A 24,177-nucleotide genomic window follows, 5' to 3' on the forward strand; every position below is an offset into this window, starting at 1 on the left:
AGACACAAAACTAGTACTCCCGTTTCACCTCTGGGTATCACAAAATAAAATAATAATTTAAATCTTGGAAATAACAATTCATGACGTAGTTCATGATAATTGACAATATTTACGTGAAAACTAATCAGTTTGTAGTCAAATCGGAGTGATTTACGACGAAATTACATACAGCTGGGTATGTCTATGGGTGATACGAAATGCAAGATCTTTACTTACAGATTTTCACTCCTAATAACATATCCGTCAGAATATGCCCTTATAATCTTACACATTATTTATTTATACGTCGATTAAGCTCATCCTGAGTGTCGGATGGCATAATTTAACTAGCTATCTTTCAAATTTAAAATAGGCCTCGCGCCTTTGCGTCGGCATCAGACGCCTTCATACAACCATTCTTTCTTATTAATTAAGACGTTCTAGACGCCTCACCTTTAAAACACGGCCTCTCATTGGCCGAAACCAAAATCGGTTAGCGTAATTTACAATATAAATACCGTAAATAACACTTATTAATACAACTGAAAACACTGAAATGCGGTAAATTTAAAACAAAAATTTCCAACAATGAAAATTTCTTAAAGTAATACCCCGAATAAAATCATCGTTCATGCGTTAAGATTAGTCCTTAGAGGGGTATACTCAATTGACTGTCCATATAAGTCCATTTCAGGTCATAGAGCATAGCTCTCGTAGATATACATAATTAATAAAAATATATTTAAATAACTTTTGCGGGCGAACAATATACAAATTATATAATAAAATTTCATAATAATAATAACAATCAAAATAATAAGTTTTATAAATAATAATATCATTAAAATAAATCATTACTGTGCATTCTGAAAATAGTAACAGCACAGAATGGCCGCCCTTGTCAATCATATTGAACTGCAATCGTTGACCTGTTCAAAACAGTACAATGTGATTGGCAGTTTACCGTCTCTCTCGCACTATGTACAACGAATAGCCTTGTCGCCTAGCGGCGCGTGCACCACACATAAAAAAAAACTTGGAGTGACCGAGTTTCTCCTTCTCCTCCTTTTATATTTTTTTTTTCTATCGTCCTTTCGACCGTTAGACCAGACAATTCGCGCAATTTTAATCACTTTGCATCGGGTCGTCGCCGCTAGCAGACCTGCGCTGGAATGGTCCACGGGTTTTCCCGCGCAAAATCTTCTCTGCTGGACCTGCTGCAGCTCTCCGACGGCATCTACTCCCTTGAGCCGCTCCTGTTGAGAGGGACGTGGGAGGACATACTTACTGTAAGTAGCAATCTCATATGGCTGTAACGGGTTTATGTACATGTGAGTCAACAATATGACGTTCTCCAGGACACGTCACGGCAGTGGATCAACGTCCACCCGCGGTGCAAAGACATCCACGGCGGCGGCTGAGGAGGCATCGGGACAGCGCCCGACCTCAAAGCGGCCAACACCAACACCTGCTCCACACCTCACATCGGCGGGATTGGCGTGTGGCGACGTTGCAGTACCGGACACCACGGCTCCTGGCTCCGCGGCGAACATCTGCAGCGGCGGACTGCGGCTGCAGCTGCCGCCCTAACTCACAAACACGTGAGAGGCGGCGTTGGGACGTCTGCGGTGCTGCTCGTGTCGGCGGAACCGCCACTTCTCACAAGGACGCACTCGTCGGGTCCCATCACTGATAGGTACACAGCCGTTGCGAACTGTATTGTGTACATTTTAACTAACAAGTGTCCCGGTCATTAAACAGTCTTAAAACTATTCACTCGTGTGAATCGTGCACTTGTAACGCACGAATGTCGGCAGGCTAAGACATCTTCTGTACTTAACGTAGCCTATCCACAAGCCAGTTCAGTATAAACTAACTCTATTAAAACAAATAGTAACTAATGGGATCAAATAACATCAGATATTAAATAATAAGTATAGTAACTTAGGTTAACCATTTAATAACTTTCAAAGTGAAATTGTTACATCTTAACAATAGGTATCATTAGCTAGATAACATTCAAGCATAACTTTAACTAAACTGATTTTCATGATAATGAAAGGGTTTGTTTACATCATTGTTAGGCATCCTTATGCCTTCAGGTTGTACCTGTTTTATTCTATGTACAATTTCATTATGCATCTCGTGCATTTCCATAAGCATCATCTCCCAATCTTTCATAACTTCATAATATCAACAATTGATAACATTATAATTCTCACTAACATCTCATATCATATACATAACATCATATTTACAATATCACTTCAAGGAACATTTCATCTATGATATCATTAAAGACATTTGTTTATGTTAGCAAACAAATCAACAATAGTCTTGATTTCATTTAAGTACACACATTATGTGTAACTTGTGCTTGGAAAGGGAACGCACAGTGTTTCCTTCTCTTTTATCTCTCTTTTATCGCAGCTTTCGCTCGGCGAAGGCGGCCTCTCTTTTATTTCTTTTATTTTACTCGAGTGTCTGGTGAACTTTTATTCCTATCATTTCTCGCAAGGTAGTAATTTTTTTTTCTGTAATCAGCTGGGTTCTCAGATAACACAAACAGCTGTTTGGAAAGTGCATAGCAGTTTCCCTCTCATCTCAACCATTAGTTTCATTTTCAGGCATCCGATGAGGGCTTCGCAGGATCCTGACTGTGTATTCATATCATTCAGAAATTTCTCTGATAGGAATTGTTTCTTGTTAAAATCACTTGAGATTCATGATCTCAATGCAAAGGATAATTATATCCTGACAAAGCTAAGTGAAACAAAAAAAAAATGCTTTCATGATAGCTTGCAAAAAAATTTTTTTTCTCTGGCTGGCTCAATTTTGCAGTAACTTAGTACTTGTTTATAATACAGCCTGCTGACATTTACTGCAACAGTGTACTAAGTCCGCGACATAGTTGTTAGACATTGAGTTTTTCAGGTCTTCGTTTGACATCATATTCGCCTACTCGACGATTACAAACATAAACAAACAAAATCTCAAGTGCCACGTTGAATGAAATTAAAGTCTTTTGTAAAGTTTTTATTTTTTTTTTCACAATAAATAACACAGTCGTTCGTATATATCTTGTTATCATTTCATAAATATCATTATTTAAAATAACCAAATCAAGTTAATTTAAAGAAATAGCTTTCTAATACTGAGTGGATTTGTATGCGAAAGGAATGCATACTTTTCTACTCTGCATTCAGGGCAGAATGCAACCCTATGAGATTGTTTGCAAAGCCCTACTTCAGTCATAGAATTCGTGTAAAACAAAAGTAGTAAATTCGCAAAAAAAAAAATTATCTTCTTCTCCAGCAGTGTTTAATAATAAAAAAAAAGATAAATCTCGGCGATTATTCGTAACTTCAGTAAAGTGTTGTGCTTCGGAAAATTGGATTTACCACATCAGTAATTCAAGGTAACATTATTATTATTATGCTAGTAGTTGCAAAGTGTTCATGTGCTTCTTAGATGCTTTGTAGAACAGTGCTCACCCATGTTTACACAGCTAGGCCATACTTCTCTCACACAAGGTAGTCGACAACACACAAGCTTGACATTTCTTTTTGCTAGTTAGTATGATAGTACCTACAGATAGGCGCATCTAATTACATGGATTCAGGTATTACTGTTAGTGAACTTATACTCACACGAAGAATAACGCAGACCAACTGACAAACAATATTATACACATAATACAGTATTAAATTCGAAGAATTATTACATCTGTGTGGGTGGCGTTTCACTTCACCTCACTACAGGCAATAATAAGCGGGAATTGCACTTCCACATCAACGCGACGATAATGTACCAAGCGGGTATCACACATCCGCTACACATTAGGTACCTGTCAGTGGTTGCAATATGCCTCACATGGCGTATCAAATTACACAGTAACCAATTAATACCTTTCACATTCATACTGGTCTGGTCCTGGCTCTGACCTAGACATTCCGATTGCGCTCAGCTGTTATAATATCTATACTCGTACCATACAGGTGTCTCACTAGCTTGTGTCGAACTTGTTCACTGGGACACAGGTTTCTTGTAGGCTCTCAACTGCGAAGTATTATACCAACCTACTGGTCGGCCTGTAGATGGGTCTTCCAGAGCGTAACAGTTCTCTTGAACTATGTCCATTATGACATATGGTCCGTCAAAAAAAAATAATTTCCTGGTGACATTCTCCCATGCCTTGCTGACAGGAGATGTCTACTTGAGCACAAGGTCGCCGATAGTAAATTTAGACAATTTGGATGTTGGTTTCCTTCTTCGTACATCAGCTTCTGCTGTGAGCTTCATTCTTACGAATGCTTCCACTTCTTCTCCTGTGGGTAGTCTTGTCCTTTCGGGCTCCTTGTCACAATGGGGTATAAATTCAGGGTTGATCGCCGCCGATCTATCCAGGCTCAAAACTTCGCTAGGGGTGATTCCGTTCGAGGCGATCGCACGGAAACCTTTTCTAGTTTAACGTGCCCGTGTTGGCACGTCCACCTGGAGCTGGTGATCTGGCTCCTTCTTGACGATTCCACGGTCGGTTCCCTGCTGCTTCAGACACAGAAGCTTTGAATTCTGCTGCCAACTGATTTGCTGGTCCCTGGTTGTAGTACGTCGTCTGCTGAGATGTAAACGGTGCAGCAAATGGTGGTGGGAATTTTGTCATCTGTGTGTTCCGGTTGTACGAGAGGTGGCTGTTCTGGGCATGGCCGCCACTCGTCTCGTGAGTCCTGGGGGCATAGTGGTATGGCTGGCGGTAGTCCTCAGGTTTGCCGTTGTAGCGGGGCTCGTCGGTACGGCAGTACTTCTTGCAGTACTCCAGCTCGTCTTCTGACGATGCTCTCCGGCGGCGGTCTGCTGACTCCCTGGGTGGCCATGACTCTGGCGAGAATGATCTTCGCTTGTTGTCTCGGTAGTCCCCCTGCCTCCGGCGGTGGTTTGCTTCGTCCTCGCTGTGGTAATTCCTGGAGTTGGACCACCACGTCTTCCTCTTGTAATAGGGGGTCTTCCTGTAGCCTGTCTGGTATTGATCATTCCGGCTAGGTCTTCCTCCTCTTGGCTGCCAGTTCATCGTGTTCACCGCTGCCTGTCTGAGCTCCTTGGGTTTTCCCTCGCGATTCTGCCAGTAGTTGTGGACAGGCTGTTGTCGGTGGGGCTGTGGTACCCTCTCACTCGCCTCCTTGGTATTGGGTGCTCTGTCCATCTTCTCCAGTTTATCATAATTGAGAAGGCGCTCGCGGAACTCTGTCACATCACGGTACGGCAGGCCTGATAACTGCTTCTGATACTTGAGTGGAAGCTGCGTGAGGATGGCCGCGATGAATTCATCATCCGTCATGGGCTGATCCAAGTAGCGTGTCTTCTCAAACATTGCTGATAGATGCGCTTCCAAGGACGCGCACTTCCTTGGGTCATACTTCTCCATGTGAAGCTGTGCACGGAGGTGACTCTGTATTCGGATGTTCCAATACTGGTTGTGGAACAGGGACTGGAACTGGGCGTAACTATGCGTTGATGCACTCAGCATCTCCCACCAGTAAAATGCCGGTCCTTTCAGGGCGCTGTTGAGACACTTCAGTATCTCTGTATCTCTCAAATGAAAGGTTGAGGTGTACTCCTCAAATCTTTTCAGAAAACGGATGGGGTTCTCTGTAGCTCTGCCAGCAAATGTGGGCATAGCTTCTGCCCAATGCTTAGCTGGATGGTGCATGAGCGTAGCCGCGTCAATGTTGGATGGGCTCACTACAGGGGTTTCTCTGGGCAGATCCATTTGAATGGTAGGATGATTGTGGATGGGTAGCAGTGGAATTGTGTTCATCTCACTGGGGTACGGTTGCCTGTCTACTGGGGCAGTCGGTACAGTTGACACAGGGGTTGTGTGTGACGGTACAGGAGCTTGGCGGTCAGCTGACTCACTCCTGGGACTGGGGTGTACACTAAGGTGCTCGATTCTATCTCTTAGTGTGGCAGTAGCCATCTCCATGTCCTCTAGTCTATGTTCGAGATGCTGGAGATGTCCTCGCACCTCCTCCCTGGCGCTAGCTTGTCCTTGAAGTTCATTCGAGATCATGTTTCGTATGGATGTTACATGAGTCTCCAGACTGTCCACACGACTACTGTTCTGTGTTACCTGCTCAGATATCTGTTGGACCTGTTCGTGTTGCTGGGCCAGCCTAACCTCAATGCTGTGTTCCAGGCTCTTTAATCCTGAGTTGGTCTGATTCCTCAGCGCTCCCAACTCATTCGTAAGCCACCCCATTTGAGTATTGTTCTGTTCAAGTTTCGCATTTAGTTGAGTATTATTCTGTTCTAATTTCGCATTTAGGGATGCATTATGCTGCTCCATTTGAGTATTATTCTGTTCTAATTTCGCATTTAGGGATGCATTATTCTGTTCAAGTTTCGCATTTAGGGATGCATTATGCTGCTCCATTTGCCTATTATTCTGCCGTAATAACTGCATGAGTGCTTCCAGTGTCACAGGTGATGTAGCAGTATTATCTGGCAATGGTGTGATGTTATGGACAGTGGCCTCCCTTTCCTCCTGCTCCCCGGTTGCTGGTGACATGGGCCGCCCTAACCTCTCTGTCACGGTAGTAGAGTGATCATTAGGCCCCTCCACACAAGTGTTCCCTGGTGAACCCCCTGCTGATGATACAGTCGCCGTGTCACTTCCTGAATTCCCTGTGTTATCGCAGTCTTCACACATACTGTCACGCCTACTACTGAGCGAGTATGTGGGGTGGTTGTGTGCCATGTTATTATAATGGATTAGATACACTATGCAGGACCAAATGACAACTTGAAATATGGTGTGACAACTCAGTTTCAACACACTCGGGCCCCACGTTTATGTGCCACTCTCTCTACTGCTGCTTACTGCTACTCTTGTTGGTGTATGCTTACTGCTGGCGCCAGTACCATTAATAGTACTCGTTGATTTATATATAGACACTTTTGTTGTGTGTGTGTGTGTTGTCGGGACAATATACACCGGCTGTCAATATTTTTCAAAAAAAAATATATATATATACATATATACATGTGTCAATGGTACTGTTATGCTCTTGTACTGTGACCCTTAGAAACATGCATATAATGTTATTTATCATAAAACACACACTCTTGGACACAGGTAGCTAGGTAACATATATCAACACATAGGGATAGAATTCAGGTTTTTATTATTAAGAATAAAATGGCTATTCATCAGGGACAACTAACATATGTGTAGAGATAGAATCAATATTAATATAATTAGATAAAAATCACAGAAAAACAATCCTAACGATACTAAACATGACTCGTGGATATGCGCTTATGTAAATTAAACATCAGGATTATACGTAGCACACATGAATCATTCACAAAAGTTCGTTAGTGTAAGTTCAGAAAATCAATCAAATAATATTTTTACGGACGCATTCTTACATAAAAGAAAGATGTTTGAAATCTTAGCACAATTTATTAGTTAGTATGATTACTTGTAACGTTTATATTTGGGTCGTATTTGCCTTGGCTTAACTCAGTTTATATGGTAGAGACACAAAACTAGTACTCCCGTTTCACCTCTGGGTATCACAAAATAAAATAATAATTTAAATCTTGGAAATAACAATTCATGACGTAGTTCATGATAATTGACAATTTTTACGTGAAAACTAATCAGTTTGTAGTCAAATCGGAGTGATTTACAACGAAATTACATATAGCTGGGTATGTCTATGGGCGATACGAAATGCAAGATCTTTACTTACAGATTTTCACTCCTAATAACATATCCGTCAGAATATGCTCTTATAATCTTACACATTATTTATTTATACGTCGATTAAGCTCATCCTGAGTGTCGGATGGCATAATTTAACTAGCTATCTTTCAAATTTAAAATAGGTCTCGCGCCTTTGCGTCGGCATCAGACGCCTTCATACAACCATTCTTTCTTATTAATTAAGACGTTCTAGACGCCTCACCTTTAAAACACGGCCTCTCATTGGCCGAAACCAAAATCGGTTAGCGTAATTTACAATATAAATACCGTAAATAACACTTATTAATACAACTGAAAACACTGAAATGCGGTAAATTTAAAACAAAAATTTCCAACAATGAAAATTTCTTAAAGTAATACCCCGAATAAAATCATCGTTCATTCGTTAAGATTAGTCCTTAGAGGGGTATACTCAATTGACTGTTCATATAAGTCCATTTCAGGTCATAGAGCATAGCTCTCATAGATATACATAATTAAAAAAAATATATTTAAATAACTTTTGCGGGCGAACAATATACAAATTAAATAATAAAATTTCATAATAATAATAACAATCAAAATAATAAATTTTATAAATAATAATATCATTAGAATAAATCATTACTGTGCATTCTGAAAATAGTAACAGCACAAACTGTTTGAAAAGTACCATGTATTATTGGTGGGAAGTTCACCAAACATCTGTGTCGTCATTTGGGCAGTTTAAAGCAGCTTTCCTACAACAACACTGGAGCTTAAAAATCCAGGGAAATTTACACGCTCAGTTACACAGTGAAAAATACGATCCGAAGAAAAACAAGATTTTCGAAGCTCATCTAAGCGACATGATCGAGCGTAAGCATTATCTAGACATTGTCATGAGCGACGACAAATTTGTGGCAATGATTCTAGGCCAACTCCCGATGCGTTACCAATTGCATTTGACAGGGAGAAGTTTTGATGGCGTATCAGATTTCAGGGAACAGCTACTCGCATACGACAGGCTCGACCATCAAAATAGAAATAACCAGCAAGAGGAATTGGAAAAGTTGCCTGTAAACAAACAACAACCGCTGTATCAGCCCTGGAATCAGCGGCGTAATGATAACTATACTGACAACAACCAGCGCAAACAGCCACAGGTGAACACTCTAATTTGGTGTAAGAATAAGTCGGCTCATAGACAAAACACTGGGTATTCAGGCCGTAACAGCAGCGATTCCTACCATAGAGGTTCAAAGTCACGTGTGTCGGGAAATCCAAAACACAACCGCTCGCGGCGTAACAGCGAGGAACGCGAAGAATACAGACGCGGAGGAAATAGCAATGATTTAACGCCTAGGCGAGAAGGTAGGGGCGAACAGCCTAGAACCCCACCTACCTCACCAAGACGGCCTCCCAGGTCGCCGCGCTACAAGGACGACAGACGTTCGCCCAAATATTCGAGTAAAAACTACGACAACTTGAAACATTACTATAAAAATCGAGGAGAAGCGAAGTCATCTAGTGGTTCCCGGAACCGACAGCCGCACAACACAAGCTCCCCTAGCAAGTTATCGGTTAACCAACTGAGAAGCGAAGCCGCCGTTAATGAAGCTATTCAAATCTCACAAAACACATTCCAGAATCAACCTTCATCATCATCGCAGTACGCAGGGTATTTTGCGATTCAAGAACCCGTCAACACTATCACCTACTATGCAAATCCCCAGGGCATAGAAACGATACTGGCGAAGTCTACATCCAATACTGTGACTTTTAGCGCCAGTAGTAGCCAGGGAAATAGAAAGTTACACTTGAAGTGATCGGTGATGGTATGCCCCGAGCACCAATCGTAAACTGTAATAAGGGGTTTATCCTTATTCACACAGTACACAGTTCGACAGGATTAACACCCCATGAGATCATTACTGCGGAACGATCAGAGGCGTTACAGATCGCCATGTTACGCGACCATGATAAAGACACGAAAGAGCAAGAACCGATAAGCAAAGATATGAGGGAACAAATAGAGAAGTTTGTTAGAGCTCGTCTACATCTAGCTGCAGAACGTCGGAGTAAGCCACAGAAGCTGAAACGAGTAACGAAGTTAAATATAGGACACGAAGTGCTTAAACAAACTAATTCCGTTAGTAACATGTGGAAACAGGTGACGAAGAAGCTATTTTTATTGTATGAAGGACCATTTCAAGTTTGTGAATGAGTAAATGAGAACTGTTACACTCTGAAGGAAACTGACAGCAACAAGGTCATTGGAAGATTTAATTTAACGCAGCTATGGCTTTATAAGCAACCTAAGGCTTAGATACGCTGATCTATGACGTATATGTAAGAGATAATGTTTGGTCAAGTCATCAGTGACATTCGACATGAAGCAGATTTATTGTTTGGCATTAATTAATGCTGTTTATCCCAACAGTATAAAGGAATAGCATGTTGCATCGCTAAAACAAGCACGCATGCTGGTGGCTAATTTTGGTGTCCACTGTATCATAGTACCAGTGAGGACATTTTTGTGCATGGAGCACTTATCGACGATTTCTTTTGTCCACTGAGCATGTAGGCCAGTGCAGACAGTTGTCGCTGATATGCGATTTTCTTTGTCGATGTTTGTCACACCTATAGGTAGTGGTGTGATTTTCTATTAGCCAGTGCGCAAGTTTTAAGCCATGCTACATAATTATTTGATTATTGAAATTATTGAAGAATTTGATATCTGCTGTATTTCTACGTCATATAAGATTTGAAGATCATGAAGATTGCTCGTCGAGATCCAGTAGCATTCTTCGAGAGGCATCATACAAGAGAGAAGAGCCAGCTTTTAGTCAAGGGAAACACATCACTGTAACATTCGCATTTTAATACTTGAGAGCTTTTTTGAGGTATAATTCACATTACCGTCCTTCCTTCAAACCTACGTACATATCTGAACACAGCTCCGTCCTTATCACACTTACCCATACACTACTTCGTTTCATTTCTCCTAGCTTCAACACTCATATTCATTTCTATTTACGATTTGTTCCTACTCAACATTCCAAGTTATTTCTCTTTGCTAAGCAAAGCAGCCAATATTTCATTACTCTCGTTATGAACATATGAATCTGATGAGATTTAATTTAACTGTATTTGTCATTTGACACATGCTTCTTACAAAAGCAAAAGCTTACACTATGAGCTAATTTTGAGGATCATAATACTCAACCATTATTTTTAACTTGTATAAGAAAGCTACTCCATACAAGGTATAAGCAATTTTCGTAAGCAGAGGACAACAGTTTATTTTACATATTTTGCCAGATAAACGATAGAAAGTGAACACTAGTGAGTGCATTTTTGTCGACCAAGAGAAAGTTTTCAAAAACACGAGAATTACGTGTGTTTTTTTTTTTTTTGTGATTTGTAACTTTGTGCATGATCTGAACTGAAAACATTGTCAGGTGTTTTGTCAAACAATCTACGAATTAATCACTAACATTTTGCTGAACTTATGGATTGTATATATTTATTCTGAGTTAAAATTTTATTTATCCTTATCAAAGAAAGAAAAAGACACTGAATTATTTCATTCAAGACGAGATACTGATGATATATTATCTCTTGTATATGGTACTGATGAATGTTATGTTGTGTACCTATATATACCATGATGATTTGTATTGTAAGTAAGCGATTTTGTTGATTGAAGTGATAGTGTCCTGTTATGTGTTAGAATAAGACAAGGGATATGTTTTGATTTTGTTAATTTGAATATTATGTGAATAACTATTGCTTTTATAGTATACAGAATGTAACGTCATGAAATTTATCTCACACAGACTCTGATAGACTTTCAACGAAAGAAAGTGAGAAATTTAATATTTGTTATTCCAGAAAAGAGTAATCATGTTAATTCAATGTCAACTTAGAAAGTTTATTCTGATTTTCTGGAAGAAAAGATCACAACAAACATTGAAGCGGCTCTGTAACCATTCCAACTGTTTACAGTTATGTTGTTAATATTTTGATTATTATTGTAAATTAATTGTATATTTTGTGAGCCAATTGAATGTATTTAAATATTTTATTGTAAAGAGGACAACCATAGTTTGCCATACAAACCACACTTAATTGCCAGATACAACCCATTTTAACCTCAGGGTCTTCTAAGTATTATTCCTTGGAATTTTTATTCATTTGCCTTAGTTCAGTACACTTACATGCTGATATTCATTTATTTATTTCACTATGCAGTTAATTTTTTTTTGCTTATTGCCCTATAGCTCTTTGGTTGCTAGGGACAAAAAAAGTAAATAGTTGGAAGGAAAAAGAGAAGAGAGGCCATCACCCACGGGATGTGCACTCATTAGAGAGATGCTTGAACAACGTTTTGATTGTGTGCACGGCCGTAAGAGCGCTAGTGTGCTCACTGCTCAATGTTTGTTTACGATTCGTTGCCAAGGCTCATTTGTAATGGCGGCAATTTTTCTTTCGTATTTTTGTTTAGGACTTTAGGTTATTTGCGTGCTACTTGCTTATTGCTTCGTAGGTGGAAACTGGAAAATATCTGATATCTGGTGTTTATTTATTCAATTATTTAGTGGCCATATTTTCATTGAGGTACATTGTTAAATTGAGTATAAAATTACGTATTAAGTAAAATACAATGCCGCCACGTGTATGAAAATGCTAGCTTGTGACATAGGTGGTTTTAGCATAAGATAAATAGCTACTTAGGTCATTCTTCCACCAATTTTTATACGGTTAGTACTGTGCACGGCCACAACAGCGCTGTAAATAGCATTCTAGCTGTTATTCAGAGAGTGGCCTTTCTATCCCTCCCTCTCTTTTCTATGCCATCACCATATTGCAGCGGGAAGACGTTTCTCGGGCTGGGGCGAACCAAAGCCTTGGTTGCCACCTGAGAAATTGAAGAATCACGTCATCCGCGGTTGTATGTTAAATAGTATTCTCCAGACCACTGTTTGGGAGAATAGTTTGAGACGGCACAAGTCTTAGATAGGGAGTATCTGCGATCTAGTGCCAACTTCTGCGTCGGTCCCGTCCGTCCTCGTAGTGGTTCCTGACGACTGATGCAGCACCACCTACGATCTGTCACTACACTTGGTGAGACTGATCCTAATTGAACAGAGTTTTTAGGACGAGAGGGAAGCTGATCTTCTACCAGACCTCCGGCTGTACCAGAACTTCATTAGTTCGCCACTTTCAGCTTGCCCTTCCAGCGTTCCAGTGTCGCGGTAGACTACCTGGTGGTCCAGAGAAGAAAGAAGAAGGCCTCCGACAGCTTGTAGCTAGACTCGGCATGGTAGTTGATGTGTTCCTGTGACCCCGTTAACATTTTTTTACAAACATACAGGTCTGGCAGATAATCTAACATTCAATTTAATGTCTTTGGTTGATCCTCTGGCTCTAATCAACGTGAATTTCAAAAGTTAAGACCATATAAAAATCACATTTTTCCAGCTATTTCTATTTTTATTTTATTCATGCTATTTTAAATTACTTTTAAAACACACCTGGTTACAGTTAACGTAATTGTTCACACTTCACACATCATACAACACTACCAACTTTCTTTTGAATGATTACTCTCTCAGCTGGAACACATTGCAGTGACGTGTTAGCTGGACTAACGGCCTGGATAATTACACCCACAGCAGTGTTCCTGATCGCTACTGGAGAGAGAGCAAGCAACAAAAACCCTAACAATAAGAATATTTTATGATAATAATTATTGGCAGTGTATACTTTCACGGTGACATCTACACCGTAAAACCACTGAACAACCCAGAAAGTTCACAGCGGTGATGTCCTTTACTAATTGTGGTCAGGCTAATCCTTATCTCGTGACATCATCTTGTTACGCAGACCATGTCCGCATACATGGAGTGTGACTTTGCGCCTGCGCTCGTGAAGAGGCCTCTTGCCACGCAGCGTGCGCTCAGCATGAATGTAGCATGCAGCGATGACAGATCAGAGCCACTTGGGGATCTTCTGTTAGACTCTTCATCGCGGGCTTGGCGGCGGAAATGGTCATGAGCGGCGCTTCCTGTTTAATTAGGACTCTAGATCATTCGATTTTGTCATTGGCTGAGGTTCTGGGAGTATATATACCCACCATTTGGAGTACTACAGAGAGACTTCGCTCCGAACAAATGTTGTGACGAGGGAGCTACGCCCAAGGGAGACCTGCCCAACTGCTACACCATCAAGCTCACCCACTGTTGTCTACCAGTCGCTGCCACTAAATGGACTTAGCCTCGATAAGCCTTGAGTGAGAGATGAGAAGTCATAAGTTGTAGTTGTTGAAGTGGTTGTCAGTGGCAATTGGGACTTAGATTTTCACAGTCGGCCGTTACGAGTGGTAATTGATATTTGTCGTGACTTGAAATTTTTATGTGTTCAGGGCTTACAATAGTGTGTGGTTTGTGGCAACAGTGTGCCTGGGAGCGACATGTGTTTGAGCGAGGGCAACCATCAAACTTTGATGCGGACTTTGATTTTGGAAACTGACAGTGTTGGTGTAGACATATTTACAATGCCATTTATGACTTCTGGACTTGTTTTTATTAAGACGCCCTACTTCTGCAGTTGTACGCTGATAAATTGAGTGCAGTTTCGTCCTAAAAAGTTGTTGATTTTGAGGAATGTCTTGGTTGCCATAAAACTTCAACAGTCATTAATTGCACTTTGTTGAGATGTGTCTAGAAGCTGCAACGCGAGCCCACGAAACGGATGATTGTAGCGAACTACTGAAGGGCTGCTCGCTGTCCACTCAGCGAGTTCGAGCCGTAAAGAGCTTACCGAGATAGAAGACATTCGTCCGGCCTGGTGTGACCGCACCGGTTAGTGTCCAAAATCGTCGTCACATCACGAGTTCAGCGAGTCTACTTACTTAGAAGGCGAGTAAGAATGCACAAGCATACCGCAATCTCCGCTGGGTATTCTATAAAATGCCAGTCGCTCCACATAAATATATAATGAAGTAATCAAACTTTAACACATATTTGAAGTTTCTTGTCAAAGTGTGAAATGGACTTTAACCATTTTAAGTAATATTTGGTACTTTTGTTGTTGAGTAATTTTCAATTTATGTATTCATTATGAAAGCTCAGTATTACATTTCATAAACCATGCTTGTAAACATAGCGCTTATAAAGCGGTCATTTATAGTGTAGTTTTTTGTAAATATTTTATTGTACTCTTATTTTACTTGATGTCTATTATGTTTTGGTGCCACGAGCTTTCTTATAAGTCAACACACTGTACCTTGGCATATTTAGATTGTAGTAAAGTTAACATTATACCTAACTCACAGTAACGAGTTGTTTGCTTGTCACAAGTAATTTTGTAGCTACACATTTTTTTATAGCAAACAACTTTAACTGTGGTAGCCATACACCTTCAGTGTACGAGGTGTGGCTATTAAATAATGAGACTGATTCTGTAAAAATTTAATGTTGATTTCATGCATATTTACTTACTATCACCTTCAATATACACCCCTCCTCTATCCCTACAATGCTCCATACGAATCTTCCATTGTTGGAAAAAAGTGCTGGAAGTCTTCTTCTTCACAGCTTTATCAGACTGAAATCTTGTTCCTTTTGATGCAGATTTTACCTTAGTCAACAGATAGAAGTCGTACGGTGTAAGATCTGGCGAATAAGGTGAATGGTATAACACTGGGATGCTGTACTTGGCTAGAAACCTCTTGACAGACAATGCGTAATAAGCTGGCGCATTGTCTTGATGGAAAACTCATGACTTGTCCTTCCACAATTCTGGTCATTTTTTCCTTACATTCTTTCACTGAGTTCAGCAAGAATGTGTAGGTAGTAATGTTGATTAATAGTTTGACCTTCAGGAACCAAGTGAATCCCATGAATAATAATAAAAATATATCATCATTGCTTTGAATTTTGATATGCACATTCTAGCTTTTTTGGCTCTTGGCATGGATTAGCACTTAGTTTCAGGGTCATAAGTAAAAAAAACACGATTCATCACATGTTATTATCTTTGTTCGTTCAATTAGGGTTGTGGTTCTATAGCAGATGTGTTCGCCATAAAAAATTGTGTTTTTCGTAATTGCAGTTGCCTTCGTCTTGGGTGTGTGTCCACCCAATTTAACTTTTCTTTGTCATTATTATTTAATGCACTTCTTGCCAGTGTGCCTTTAGTGATATCTATTTATTGTAGAGTTGTGGCACTTTGTATAGTTTCTGTCATTCATGATTTTTCTGTAATTTGCAGTTTGCATTCCCACTTGAGACACGTATGTACAATTAAACGTAAAGTTATTTCTTGTAAATAATTTGGACTCATTTTTCTGTACATTCCGCCATGTCTTAAAGTTTGGTAGTGATGGGCACCATCGACTAATTTCTACTATCGAATAATCAATCATTATTCGTACTGGACTATCGAATAATTATTCGATAGTTTTAGTCGAATTATTTTTCATTCGCTGCAAGCTGAACGGTGTTGTTTTTGACGACTAAATGTGTGTGAACGATTAAAAACTGTTCCAATTGATATTCACTCTGCAAATATAAATATTATTTTTGTTGTTAATACCAATTTTAAAACTATAATTACCGGCTCAGTGTTAACATAACGAAAATTATTGAGTATAACATCATAAAGGTTTAATGTATTAATAATATTGTTTAAAATTAGTCGAATGATTGAGGGGACTATTTTAATAATATTTACATATAAAATACCGCGAGCACAAAGTAATGAAAAAAAGTGTAATAAACTGTAACCATAATTGCTGTGCTGAAAACAATCTTACGGGCCAAACCTCAAAAATCTTAATACTTGGATTACCTCTTAAAGCATGACTTGCATTGTAATTGTAACCATGTATAAGTAGCAAGGTAATAAAACAAATACAAAACCAAAAATCTTTTAAAGCATTTTATCAATCTAAGTATGGACTAGTCGATTGTTACAATAAAAAAAAATTATGAATAGACAAGACTTACTGCATAACCATAGTACAAAACTTTTGTTAAAATACACAAACACAATACATTAACCTTAAAAAGCATTAAATTTTATTCCCGAGCATTGAGCGCAAGAATTTTAAAGTGTATCTTTACAAAATGGGTAATATTCTTATGTTGCGTCTTTTCCGAAAATTAATGATAAATTGCGGGGGGGGGGAAAAACTTTTTGAAAACTATAGATGTTCTTGTATTTATGCAGAAAAAAATCATCTTTATATACCTACTGGTTTCTGAGAAAAAACAATTTATAGATTACATTGTAATACCTATGCATTGACACAGCCATCGCAATTTTTTTTACATGGAGAATCACTGGATCGGCAAACCTAACATTCACAACCTTCCATTCTGAAGCCATATTTGTGCATGTTCAGTATAAATATTAAAGGTTTGTTACATAGTGAGAATGGTCGTTTAGATTAGGTTAGATCCATTAAAAATAATTAAAAATATTGTGGATGGTTTTGTTGGATTAGTATAGCTACAGTAACAATACTGTAAATCGTAAGAACTGTTGGTTAGGTCAGGATAGCTACATCTTAAATTGGTAATGTCTAAGCAACCATAATTTTTTTTTTCTGTATATTGAGTGTAGGGATACTAACCTAACCAACTGTCCACAAAGATTTTTAAGTATTTTTAAGGTAGCTAACGTAAACTAATCGACCATTCTCACAATTTGACTTACGTTCTCCAAAACTTAACACACAGCTGCAGTTTCAATGCACAGATTTTGTAATGTAAGCTATACATTTTATTTCTCAGAAACCAGCAAGAATAAAAATATGTTTTTTTTTTTTTTTCTTTTGTAAATACAGGAATGTCTCTAGTTTTTGAAAAATTAAATATATTTCTGAATTTTATTATTAATTATTGGAAAAGCCACTACTTAAGAATTTTACCACAAATTTTTTTTTGTTCTCTTGGTAATATATCATTTTAGTAGTACAGTTTATGTGTATGTAATTTTTAAACATGTTTCATGTATGTACACAATAATTAACTGCATGTTGTGGATAGCATCTAATTGGGGAATTTCAAATACATAAACTGATGCCTCAGAATATTCATAAATTAATTATAAAGGCAAGCTTTGCAAAAAGATTGCATTTGCCTTTTACATTGCAAAATACTTAAATTTAATTTGTTTAATACATGCACTCTATATAATAAATGTATTTACAACATTCTTATCAATACCATAATTACATAAATAACCCAAAAACTGAAATTAGTTGTTTTTTGAAGGACATCAGTGAGATTTCAATTTTTTAACAATTCACTTTTTACTGTCCATTTAAAAAAATAAGGATGTCCATATTTTTTGGTTTAATTCTGTTCCTTCGCTCACTCATTATCTGCCCTGCCTTGGAAAATACTCTTTCAGATGGTACTGATGAGGCTGGCTTGTGTGCGATTTGGTACATATGTGGCATTGAGTTTTTGTGTTTTTTCCAGTATGAAAGCGGACATAGTTTTCGATCCTGATATGGGGATTCAATATACTGTCGAACAGTAATTGTTGCATCACTTCCTGGATTCGAATTACGTTTCAAATTGCACACTTTTGAGTCAAAAAACTCCCATAAGTCATCACTTTCTGCACTGATGTTGGTGCAACTGGGCTCGATTTCAGACACATGCTGTGGAGCACTTCTCGTACACAGATTCTGAACTTCTTTCATTACCAGTTCTTGAGCACAGGCTGCATTAGCATCATTTCTGAAACCCATCTTTTTGAATCGTGGATCAACAAATGTAGCAATGGATGATATTTTGCCTTTTTCAAACTGGCTAAATCTGCTGGAGAGACCTTCCAACAAATTACGTTTTAGTTCGCATCCAACTGCAGTTTTCATGCTTACTGTTTGTAGTTTCATTTGGACACCTCTCACCAAGGGAATAACTTTTGATATGGTTGGGTACTTTTCTGCAGAAAACTCAATTGTTAAAAGGTTGAATATTTTAAGAACAGGTACACAGTCTTCTATTACTTGCCATTGGTCTACTAAGAGAGCACTTGGTGCTGTAGGTAAGGAAGCAAGGACAGCTGAAAGTGGTTCTTTAAGCTCTGTAAGTCTTTCTAGCATTATATAAGTGGAATTCCATCTGGTCTGTACATCTTGCTTCATTTTCAGTTGTGTCATCTGTAGCTGATTTTGGATAGCTCTGAGTTTGTCTGCTGCCACTACACTTGACTTGAAATGTCCAACTAAAGCTCTGCATGCACACAAAATTTGCTTTAAATCTTCATTTTTGTTGATGGCATCATTAACGACTAAATTCAACATGTGTGCACAACAAGGGTGTTGCGCTAGTCCAACAATTTTTACTGCAGCTTTGATATTAGGGCCGCCATCAGTTATTACAGCTGTTATTTTGTTGATCAAATTCCACTCAGTCAATAAACTTTTCAAAACACTGCTTAGGTAAAGAGCAGTGTGGTTTTCTACCAGCACTTTTGTCTCAAGAACAGCTGACTGCATTTCATTGTTAGCTACAAAATGAACTGTTACGGTCATGAATGATTGTGTATTTAATGATGTCCAAACATCAGTGGTTATGGCTACATACTCAACATCATTAAGCTTATTTTGCAACTGCTGTCTTGCCAATGTGTACAATTCTGGAATGATTTTCCTCGTTAATGTTCTTCGAGTAGGTAAACTATATCTTGGCTCTAATTCCCTTATAAACAACTTAAACCCTTCATCTTCTACGATAGATAACGTTTGTAGATCTTTATAAACCAAAGCAGCGACCATGTTATCCAACTTTTTCTTTTGCATTTCAGGCAGTTCTTTTAATCTGTAGCTGCTGTGCAGAGTTAGTTGTCGTGGCACTAAGGTGTTAATACGGCTATTGCTTAAAGCATTTCCGCTTGCAGGAAACTGTGGCAATGCTCCAGTTTCTGATGAAGATGCAGTAACTGAAACTGAAGAACTTGAAATTCCAGGGTTGTCAACAGACAGGTTTTGTTGGCTTGCATTTGAGGTGCAAAGTTTCTTCCTTGGTTCTGAATCTGGGTCATCAACACGAAAGTTTTCCACCTGTTCTATCAATTGGGCTGCTTGCAAGACAGTCATATGTTTTCTGTTTAAATGTTCATGTAGATTTGAGGTATTATTTTTTGATTGATAAACCTTTTTACACAGTAAGCATACTGCAGATGTATCAGTTTTTTTTTCAAAATATGTCCACACCGAAGACTTTCTGCGACCCATTTTAATTCACATTAAGGTATGTATTCTCTAAAAGACCAAAACAATTAATACAAAACAAAATTAATTAAAATTAAAGTTTTCACTTAAAAATAACTATAATTTTACTGTAATAAATTTTCTTCAGTTGTATGAAAGGGACTGCTGAGTGCAATATGTATGAATCTGCTGTATCATATTAAGCATAAAATGGGCATTGGAGAAATATAACATACTAAATGAATCATGCAATCTCTGATAATAATAATAATAATAATAATAATAATAATAATAATAATAATAATAATAATAACTACTAGCTGTGTTTGGGCAAGAAATACCCGGTGGCAAGCATTCCCTCTACTTCCCCTGCACTCTTCTTCTGAACTGATCCACACTCCCAGCCGACACACACTCCTCCTCCAGCCTATTCCAATCCCCTACCGTCCTCACGACCATCGCATTCTTTCCCCTTTCTGTCCTCCTCCTCTTTGAAAACCTTCCTAGTATTTTCCCTTCTACTTCTAGGCAATCCCATTTTAACTTGTCTCCCCAGTTCTCCCCATCCCCCCACTCCACTCAGCACCTGGTACATCTTGACCAATCTCTCCTGTCTGCTATCCTTTAAGCTCTCCCATCTCATTCCTATCATCATCTCTGTGGTACTGCACTCCCCCTTCCCTTCTCTGTCCATTCTCCTCCACTTGCCCTTCACCCACCTAGCTGCTCTCCTCTGCACCCCCTCCAGTTCCCTCTCAAGTACTGCTGTGTAAGGGTCCCACACTGCTGCGACATACTCCAGCATTCTCATTTAGCATGCTCTGTTAATAATGGCATCTCAAATTATCTGAAAATGAAACTAAAATATGAATCTTGCCTAGCAGGTCAAGTCAAAAAATGTGCATTAGGAAATGTGATACTAATAAACTATTTATTAGAAACTTGGTAAAAGTTAAGTATCACGTATCCAATTTTATCCCTTGATCCTGATGGCATGATCCTGTAGATATAATTTTACCCTGTGGTACATGATGCTTGCTTTTTTAATGTAGTACGACCAATACATACATAGGTAAATAGAAAAACCCATGATGTAAAAATTAATTATGATCATAAGTTGTATACTAAATAAATTTTCTTTTTTATTCAACGGAAGATGATTGTTCATTTTTATATCAAAAGTTTTCATTATGTCAGGATATGTTGACGTACTTAAAACAGCAAGCATCATTTACCACAGGATCAATATTTACAGGATCATGCCATCATAATCAAGTGCTTAACTTGGATACGTGATACGGAACAAAATGTAATTTCACGTTTAAAAATATATATTTTGATTGGCATTTATTCATAATGTTTTCATGGTGTTTTAAGTAAAGATGCTACAAGAATTTTAAATTTATTAGTGTTCATATTCAAATAAGAGTCACAACTACCAGTTAAGTGGTATTTCTGAAGAAGAGCTACATTTCTTAAAAAAGTAAAACAAAAATTCCAAAATGCATTTTTTTTTTACAATTCATGACATAATTTGGAACCATTATCTAACAGGGAATTGTGATACTTCAAGTTATTTACCAATAGTTTACATTTTAATGAGGTAAGTTTACACATTACAAATACTATTATAGTGAGAATGATCAGTTAGGTTATATACAATTAAAACACTTTAACCTAATGTCGATGGTTAATTAAGTTAGGTTAGTGACATTTAAAATAGGTACTTTAAAACTACAATAGTTTGTTAGGTTAGGTTAGCTACATTAAATATACTGCAAAATCTTATGTTAATGAGTCAAAAATTACCAAAATAAAATGTAGCTTAACCAGCAGTTTTCAGTTAGGTATACAGTATTTTTAATGCAGCTAACTTAAGATTTCTTATGTTAAAATTGTCAAGTATTGATGAACTACTTGAAGTTCCACGATGCCCTTATTGATAAATTGTTTTAAATCATCCCGGGAAAGTTGAAAAATGCAATATGGAATTTATATTTCAATTTTTCAGAAAATAAATCTTTGTGCTAGCTGAACGCCTGTTAGTTATCAGCTTTAAAAAGTTTGATTATCGTTCTGTGAATGTGAACTTGCGACTGGAGTACATATTAGCACATTAAGGTTTTAAAACATTGTTCAAACAAGTTTTATTTTCGAAATTGCTTACAACGATATTTTATATGTGTGAGATAGAATCATCAAAACGAATAATCATGAAAATGTAGCTCAAACAGAATGATTAACTTCAGCTGATACTGTAAATACTAACAAACACAACACACCGATTGACCGACAACAAGCGAATGAACGAATGAATGACTAAATTCATTCGACTGATTTTCGATTTAGTCACGAATAACGATGGTTTCGTACTATCGATTTAGTCGATAGTTCTTATTCGATGGTGCCCATCACTAAAGTTTGGTATTCCTCTTGTTCAGTATGGCTGCATGTAGCTTAATAAGTTTGCTAATTAAAAATATTTGCATTTATAATATTTAGTTAAAATACTGTTTGTGTAAGCGGTCATACTTTTGTCACAGCATGTTACTCTTGTGGTCTAATGCATAAGCTATCTAGTCTTGTTTTTTTTTTTTTTGCAGCTTGTCATCTTTTCATGTTTGGTGTGCTGTACCGTACCTGCCTTATGCTGTTTGCTTTCATACGAATATTCCCGTCTATGTATGGCCTTTTTACCTACCATTTTATCAACTTTGTAGCTGAGGTTTCGATGCAATGCCTATAACATCAGTAATTACTTATGTATCGTTTGTGCGTACGCTGTAGAATGATATTAATTATGCTTGTTAGAGTTTGTTTCATGTGTATGCGTTATGCTATATTTTCACAGTAAAATATTGTTAATCAGTTTGGTGCTCCCGAATATATTATACATATTTTACTTCAAGTTTTTGAGGCGTTGAAGTATTTTTATGTTGCAAACCCCTTATGTAATATTTTGGCCACTTTGTAAACTCTCATTTACATGTCACGTATTTCATTTACGATTCCTGGTAATGTTGTGTAATGCTAGCATAATTCATAGTTCCTATTTTTCATCCTTGTTAAAACTATACAACTTTCATTTAACGTAACGTAATTTGGGTTATCAGCATTTATCCGTTATATTTTGTTATTTGTACATGCATACACATAGCTACAGTTATTTGAGATTTATTTATTGAGATTATGTCCAATTTTGATTTTTCATGTTGTATAACCCAGCATATATAAGTGCACAGGCTGGAATAAATGATAACAGAAACTTAAACATTTTATTGGGAAACTGGATTCTGGCTCCAAACACCCTTCAAATTGAAATCCAGCAAATCAGCTCATCTGACTGGGACTTAAACCACAAGAAAGGGTATTTCCCAACAAGAGGAGGATTTTCCATAGAATGGGTGTTTCCCACAGAATAGGGATTTACATTATAGTCAGGGATTTCACACAGAATAGGTTTTTTTTTTTTTTTTTCAAAAAAATAATAAACCCTTTTATTTCATCTTTCTTTACGCTCTGTCTAAAATTCACTAATTAATTTAATTTTTACAGGAGTATTTAGCTGACTATCATTTATGATTTATTCAGATAATTTAAATTATAAAGATCTTGATTAGTATATAATTTTGTTTTTCTGTCAATCACAAGAAACATTAATGAGGTAACCTTTGTTGCTATTAGTGTGGAATCAGACCTTTCATTAAAAAAATATATGTTCTTCTATTGAAAAATACATTATTTAAAAAAACCTTTTGATTTTATAAAAACCACTTGGTTTAAAACAATGAGGTTTCATTCAGCCAACCCTGCTGCACAGTATGACCTTGGCCAGGTTTATAAACTACACAATGCAAGCATCTGCCCACTTCCAAAAAATTGCACTTTGGCTTGCGTTTTCACCTTCCATATTTGAAGTTAAGTGTTTCAAAAATTTTAAAGACACAGGTGTTATTTGTATGGAAGGCCACTAAGTTGTTTTTATTATAAACACAACATTTATACTTGTGGAACTTTTGCACAGTGAAAGAAAATAATACTTAATTACAATTATTGATGATTTAATATGTTTTCATGATAAACATTAATTATCAAAAGAAGCCTGGAGAAGAAATTTATATCTACCATTTTACAATTTCAAGTTGTATGTTTGGTTGCTTTACTAACTCAACCTTAGGCGTAGTTGTGCCAAGAGCTTTGCATGATGATGCACCCGGGCACTCTAATAGTG

At 37.7% G+C, this 24,177-nt stretch overlaps 2 protein-coding genes across 3 annotated transcripts in view; both read right to left on the minus strand.

Annotated features, from left to right (window-relative positions):
- LOC134527416 (HMG box-containing protein 4) overlaps nucleotides 1–24,177 on the minus strand; it is a 157,508-nt gene that overhangs the window by 116,402 nt on the left and 16,929 nt on the right. The window lies entirely within an intron of this gene.
- On the minus strand, nucleotides 16,871–20,044 carry LOC134529877 (E3 SUMO-protein ligase ZBED1-like). Its single transcript, XM_063364435.1, has one exon. It carries the CDS (start codon nucleotides 19,968–19,970, stop codon nucleotides 18,033–18,035), a length of 1,938 nt encoding a protein of 645 aa, XP_063220505.1. The 5' UTR covers nucleotides 19,971–20,044; the 3' UTR covers nucleotides 16,871–18,032.

The sequence above is a fragment of the Bacillus rossius genome, chromosome 1 (assembly GCF_032445375.1).
Source record: "Bacillus rossius redtenbacheri isolate Brsri chromosome 1, Brsri_v3, whole genome shotgun sequence".
In the NCBI taxonomy this organism is placed as follows: domain Eukaryota; kingdom Metazoa; phylum Arthropoda; class Insecta; order Phasmatodea; family Bacillidae; genus Bacillus; species Bacillus rossius.